Source organism: Morone saxatilis, unplaced genomic scaffold (genome assembly GCF_004916995.1).
Source record: "Morone saxatilis isolate NCDOM2014 unplaced genomic scaffold, NCSU_SB_2.0 Contig21, whole genome shotgun sequence".
NCBI classification, from domain to species: Eukaryota; Metazoa; Chordata; class Actinopteri; family Moronidae; genus Morone; species Morone saxatilis.
The window spans coordinates 22,610,348-22,617,162 of record NW_023339774.1 but is presented as its reverse complement, the minus strand read 5'-3'; the positions used below and the strand labels follow the sequence as shown (position 1 = coordinate 22,617,162).

Here is a 6,815-nt window from a genome sequence, read left to right as displayed (position 1 = left end):
AGAGCTGGTGATTGTTGGAAACACTAACAGAGATGGTTTTAATGAGTTTTATGTAGTTTCTGTCGACTTTGAACAATTACAATTTTACGAGGTAAAATTAGTGTTTTTGTCTCTGGAGTCTGGTGGAGAGAGATATTATGGTCTATCTCTGTAGGGATCCTTTAAATATTATCAGACACACAGATTGATGTTACTGAAACCATCAAATGTTCTTCTTACTTTGAAAATAACTTGTTGAACGTTCTCTGCTCACACTGAGAATGAAATGGACTCACGAGTTGTTTGTTTGAAGGTCTGTGAAACTGAACGGAGAGCTGTTGAAGATGGTGGATGATAAAACTCTTCCGGATCTAAAAGGAAGCCGACTCCGTCCGGCTCAACATCTGCAGCTTCCTGCGTACTCGCTGGCCTTCTTCGTCCTCACCGACGCTCGAGCTGCGGCCTGCGCCTGACCTGAGAGACCTTCAGAGGACGGACTGAAGTCAGTGAATCTCTACAGAAGAGTTTCTTTCTGGATGCCGGAGTGTTGTATTTATAGAAAAACATTGTGTGCGGTGCTAATAAAGTTTTTTCTAATTCAGTTGAAAAGATGGTGGACGAGGTTTCAGTGTGGTCGCGCTGCCGTTGCCATCTTGGCAGTCCTCCACACTCAGCTAATCTACATTAATTGTTAGCTACCTAGTTAAATGAGATAGATAATGTTAGTAAAATGATAACTAGCCAGCTAATTTACAGCAATAATTAGCTAATTAATCTACATTAACTGTTAGGTTCAGTTACATCTGATAGCTAATAACCACTACAATTACCTAAATGCTAACATAGTCGTGTTCACCATAGCGTGTTAGCATGCTGACATTAGCTGATTAGCAGTAAACTGATGGGAATCATTAGTTCCGCAGGTATTACAGATGATCAATAGTTATAACAGTTCCTCCTGACGGGAACATGAATGTTAAAATAGCTGAAAAAGAATACATTTGAGTCATTTTTCATGTTTTTATTTGAACTTAAAGACAAACTTTGATGTTTCTGGACCAAACTGCAGCAGATTATATTTTCGGGCTCGTTATTCTTCCTGCTCCTCTCCGTGTGTGATGATGTAACACAGAGACTTGTAGTCCAGGTTTCCTGCAGCGTCGATATTGGAGGACTGGAACATCTGTTTCACCTGCAGCCACACAGATCAATAATAATCAACCGATCAGAAATCAGTGTTTGTTCTGGTTCCTACAGTTTGAGCTTCACTGATGATTAATGTGCAATTATTGTTCCTAAAAGTATATTTTAACAGCAGTCGGATGTAACTAAGTACAATTTAAGGTACTTTTCTGATCTACTACATCTCAGAGGGAAAATATTTTTACTACATTTATTTAATAAGTTACGTTACTGTAGATTCAGATTACTAATACAAAATGTAATCAATTAATAAAATATGATGTATTATTATAGATTAAGATAAAACTTTATTGATCCCAGGGGAAGTTCACAAGCTACTTGACAGATTAAGTATATAAAGAAATTAAAAATCAGCTCCATCTTCACACATTAATGCATTGGTCCAATAATATATATTATTCTGTAGAATGAGTACTTTCACTTTTAGTATTTTAAGTATATTTTGATTCCAGTACTTTGGTATTTTTTACTTGTAATAGAGTATTTCTACACTGTGGTACTTTACGATGTTTTTAATTCAAATAAACAATTTTCTACAAATGTGTGTCAGAGTTTTTAAATATAAATAGTGGGCGTGTTCATTGCGCAGCGCCCCCTGATGATGATCAGTGACAGTGTATATGAAGGCCAGCAGGGGGCGCTCCACTGGCTGCAGTAACACGCAGATTACATTCAGACTTCTCTCTTCCTTTATGAGCTCAGTAAACAGTTTCCTGATGAGTTTCTGGTCTCGCGCCCAGCTTCTAGTTTCGATTCTTCTTCAATACAGCATGATGTTCATTTAGAAACTGATGGTCCCATTTAGAGTAAAACACACCATAAAGCCTAACCCTAATAAAACAGCGCTGAAAATATCTTTGTTAAAATGTATTACGGCAAAATTATTAGTGTTTGGTTGTTTTTTGTCTTTGTGGGTCCAGTTCAGGCACTTGGCTCATGTAGATTCAAGAAAAATACTCAATGCTATAAATATTTTTTAATTTAAGAAAGAAAATGTTGATTTTCATGAAGAAATGTTGACTTTTAGGAATCAATAACGGACAGAAAGTACAGCATGGATGCAGTTATTATAGTTTAAGTTTAGAGTTAGTTTATTACGTTTTACCTCCTCAGGTGTGAACCGGTCTGCTTGTGTCATCAGTAGTTTCTGTATTCTGCGAAAACAAAGAAAAAAAGTCTTTAGTTGCTTTTACCTCAGAAGTGACGTTTGTAAATCTCTAAACTTACTCGTCTTTGTGAACATAGCCTTTGGCGTCAGGATCGAACATTTTGAAGGCGTTTAAGATTGTGTCTTCGGGGTCTGTACCTGCACACAGAAACCAGACACACATATGAACTCATGTTCAGGTGTTATTGTCCTCATTAGCCTTCATACGAGTCAGTTGGCTCGTTCCATCAGGATTAACGTGCCTGATTTCACAGCAGTTTGACATACGACTCAAAGTTTTGCGTGGTGGTCCGCGATGATCGGTGAAACTCACAGGAAACTACAATGATTGGACAAAATATAAAGGTTGTGCAGAATTCACGTGGAATGGTTGAATATGTGGTTGTATATAAGCAAAGCATATTAAGATCAATATTCATGTGCAACAACTTCCTTGTTTCCTTTAATAATATTCATATTTGTTTTGTTTCCTTCAGCCTCTATAACTTCCTGTACAGGTGGGCATGTTTTGAACTCTTCACCGCTGACAACTTCGAATAATGATCGTGAGTTGTGTAATGTCCGTGGTCGACCCTTCCCAGTCAACGTTCTCTCTTTAAGGTTCTCACCGTGCAGCTTCTCTCCGAACAGGTTGAGGAACATGGTGAAGTTGATGGGACCCGTTGCTTCTTTCAGCATGTCCTCCACCTCGTTGTCCTTCACATTGAGTTTACCTGAGGAAACATCGTACGTCAGCTCGCGTCTGACAGAAAACCTGCTCGCTGTGTTCATTTCCAACCGGAGATACAAACCCAGCGACGCGTACGTGTCCTTCAGATCCTCCTTATCGATGAATCCGTCCCGGTTCTGATCGATGAGTGTGAACGCCTGAGTTAGGAAGACGAACACGTGTAACTACGAGGTGGAAACTGGATGAATATCTCGTGAATGTGACGACTTTACCTCTTTGAACTCTTGGATCTGAGTTTGTTCGAACATGGAGAAAACATTGGACGAGGCTCTCTGAGCTCTTTTGGCGCCTCCTTCCTTCTTCTTCGTCTTTCTGCTCGCCTGAAACAGAGAATACAGACATTATTATTATTAGTGTAAACTCAATAAACTCAATATGTTATATTTCTTTTATTTCCACATTAAAGTCCACTCTCAGTGTCTGTGCACTGGTGGATAAGTTGCATACTAGACCAGGGTGGACCAAACTATTTGTGATGTCATAAATCATGCTCATAGGCCCCGCCCCCTAAAATCTGATATTTATTGAACTCAGAGAAACTTTCCACTTTCAGCAGATGAAGGTAAAAATATCCTTCTAGTGTCAAACTATATTTTTCAAATACAAAATGGACGTTTAAAGTGGAATATTTCAACTCCCAGTGGACAAATTTTATTTATTTATTTATATGATTAATAAACTAAAGCTGCATTTAAGAATCAAGAAAGCGCAAAGTCATTGGTGTGAATGTTCACATGTATTATTTATTTAAATTGGCGTTTTTTCCTCCTGCACAGTATTTGTCATTGAGCTGTCTGTGCTGCTGTGGTTATGGATTCATCATATAAATAACCTCAAAATTAAACAAAATCAGCCCACTAGGAGTTTAAAATATGGTCCATTTGGTCAGAAATGAATTCAACACCTTAAATAACCCCCAAAACATTGTCCAAATCAACCAAGCAGTTAATGCTCATTATGCTAATTGAATCTGTCAGACTCCATTTCTAACAGAAACCTCTGCTACTCAACATTTCTGTGTTTAAATGGAGCTTATTATTTATTATTTGTATCATTGTGTTCTTAAATGAATTAAAAATGAGACCGATACACGGAGCATGAAGAGTTTCCTGTCGCTCACACTGACCTCAGCTGATCTCCTGAAGCTTGTGAAGTTCAATATGTAAATTACAGTTAAAGTTATTATAAACTGTGATTTTGATATAAAAGCAGAAACAGAAAATAATGTGAGCACGTACCATGGTCTGCTGCTGGTTCTCCGGTGCTGCAGTCAGTCTAATGATTTGGGGGCCGAGACTTTAAGTACAGCAGCTGTCTGGGTCGCAGGGAGGGGGATGTGATGATAGTCCGATCGAAGCGGGGTCTTCGGGGACGAGCCGGGATCGAAGGGGGACCCCCCAGGCCTGCAGAGTTCCCCTTACATGGGCAAGATGTTGGATGAAACCCGGGTTCTCTGGAGGCCCAACAACTGCTGCTGCTGATCAAACCTTTTAAAGTGTTTCTATTTCCAGAGTTTCACATCAGAGACGGACTGAGACCGTCTGTGTTCTTTGTTAAAGTCAGATATAAAACTGTTTTTATTCTGAACTTAAAGAAACATTTGTTTTGGAGGTCAGAGATGTCGTTTGTTCCATTTTTGTTCTCCATGTTTATGTAATCCTTTATTCTTCTTTAAATGCAACTTTTCACATCAAATAAATCTTCAGTTTCAAACCATCCTGATTATTCTGGAAAAGAAAATGTGCTATCATCCATATTTAATTAACACCAACAGTGACAGTGTGAAACTCCACATAATAAAGAACAAACATTAAAAACAGTCTTACTGTTATTAAAGGAGAAAGAAGTTCTGTTTCAGTTTTAGCTTCCATCTCAGTGGATCTGATGAAGAAACTGGATTATTGAACTGTTAATTATATGAAACTGGGTGTTACATTATTTCCATACAGTGTTCAGTTTGGTCATGTTTTATCCATTAGTTTTAGTTATTATTTCAATAATTCATCCATTGCTTGTAGCAAACTGTTGCAATAAAGTCACCTTAAAACACCTAAAATGAATTCTTTCCTCTATAATCTTCACTGCAGGTTGGACGTCACTGAACTGTATCTGTTGTATTTCTGTATATATATATTTAAATGAATGTATCAGTGATGTTGGTGTCATTGTCATAACTGAATTATTTTATGAGCACATTTGAAATAAATGGTACTTTAAAAAACATCAATATTGGAATAAAATAACAGAACTTTAAAACAAATACATTAAATACAATAAAATGAAGAAAACTAAATGAAATGTCCTCTGAAGGGTCTGAATATTAATATTCTGGTTCCTTAGTTACAAAATGTGTATTTTTATGTTAAATGTGTGTTTGAAGCAGTTTGATGAGCGTCCACATGACGGCGCTGCAATCATTCTGTTCAGCTCCTGCTGTTCATATGTCCTATAGAAATATAACATATATAATGTTTAATGGTGAGTTCTTACACACAGCAGATCCTTTTTAATCAGAATATTAATAACAGATTGTTATTCCAGTTTAAACTTATTTGTAAAACATGTAAAGATAGATTAAAAACCGAATACCAAACTCCATATAAAAATCTAACAATTTAATACGTCTTTGTATATTAGCAAAGAAATATAATTCACAAACAACACATTGTGACATTTTATAAATAAACTGTTTGTTCTCTCAAAGTCGGCACACAGAGGACCTCGAATATATCATTATATTCCTAATATTTGTACTTTTATATTAAAGACTTACGCTCTCGCGCCCTGTGCTGCCCTTGGCCACATTAGAGGCTGACTTTAAATATATGTATTAATATTTGTGTGTCTCCTTCAGCTCATACTTCAAAAGAACAACTTTAAACTGTACAGTTTGGTACAAACAGAAAAATAACATGTTCATTGATACAAGCTTTAAATCTGCTCGACAAACATAAACTACTATGTACAGATATGATATATAAACATATACAATCATTAATTTTATTTTTTTTAATGTATTCTAAATATGTCAGATTCTTGTATGTGTACACATTTCTGACCAATAAGATAAAGATAAATCCTGAGATTGTCATAATTTATACAATAAAGAGTTTTATAAAAATAGTTTATTAAAATTATTAGTATTATTATTGCCCCAAAGATATAAAAAATGCAACGGGGGAAATACATCGTTTCTCTTCCTCGGTGAGGACGTTAAAGGGTTAACGTGGCATTAACACTACACTACCCACAACCCCCCGCGTTGAGCCGTGTTGTAGGAAATCCGCTTGCGGTGGATTATTGTAATCCGACAGCGGGTCTGGACGACACATCGGATCACGACAGAGAGCCAGCAGCGGCCTGTAGCAGCTGCAGCTGTCCGACACTAACCGGATAAAGTTATGATCTGACGCACTCTGCTCGCTGCTCCTGAACGCACCATCGGCGGTTCCCGGGCCGTTTCCTGCGCAGACTGCCCGCGGAGCAGCACCTTTAATCTGCTACTGAACACATCTCCCCCTTCCTCCCTTCCTCCCTCCCCCCCGGCAACTCTAACTCCAGCCCGGTTCGGTTCGGCCCGGTTCGGCTCGGCTCGGCTCGGAGCGAAGCGCTGCTGCTGACACACTGCTAGCTAGCGCGGCTAGCTCACTCCAGCTAGCCTGCTAGCTCGGAAGGAATCGACCGAGTGGAGGCAGAAAGTGAATCCGCTGCTGGAGCACCGACACCGGACGGTTG

The 6,815-nt window shown here is 38.3% G+C and overlaps 2 protein-coding genes across 3 annotated transcripts in view; one reads left to right on the top strand and one right to left on the bottom strand.

Annotated features, from left to right (window-relative positions):
- The window catches only part of hpse (heparanase), a 7,017-nt gene extending 6,434 nt beyond the window's left edge, over window positions 1-583 (top strand). Inside the window, exon 12 of the mRNA XM_035668270.1 lies at window positions 293-583. Within this exon, the coding sequence (XP_035524163.1) occupies window positions 293-452 (160 nt within the window). The 3' untranslated portion in view covers window positions 453-583. The remainder of the gene's footprint in view (window positions 1-292) is intronic.
- Window positions 584-1,069: 486 nt separating this feature from the next.
- The window catches only part of LOC118332842 (myosin light chain 5-like), an 8,087-nt gene continuing 2,341 nt past the window's right edge, over window positions 1,070-6,815 (bottom strand). The window contains exons 1-7 of one of the 2 annotated variants that reach the window (XM_035668271.1): window positions 4,319-4,777; window positions 3,293-3,400; window positions 3,142-3,217; window positions 2,959-3,063; window positions 2,410-2,488; window positions 2,288-2,336; window positions 1,070-1,171 (exon numbers count right to left, since the gene is read on the bottom strand). In XM_035668271.1, coding sequence (XP_035524164.1) covers window positions 1,070-1,171; window positions 2,288-2,336; window positions 2,410-2,488; window positions 2,959-3,063; window positions 3,142-3,217; window positions 3,293-3,400; window positions 4,319-4,321 — 522 coding nt within the window. In that variant the 5' untranslated portion in view covers window positions 4,322-4,777. Of the gene's footprint in view, window positions 1,172-2,287; window positions 2,337-2,409; window positions 2,489-2,958; window positions 3,064-3,141; window positions 3,218-3,292; window positions 3,401-4,318; window positions 4,778-6,815 lie in introns of those variants that run through there. The other variant, XM_035668272.1, reaches the window with a different exon arrangement.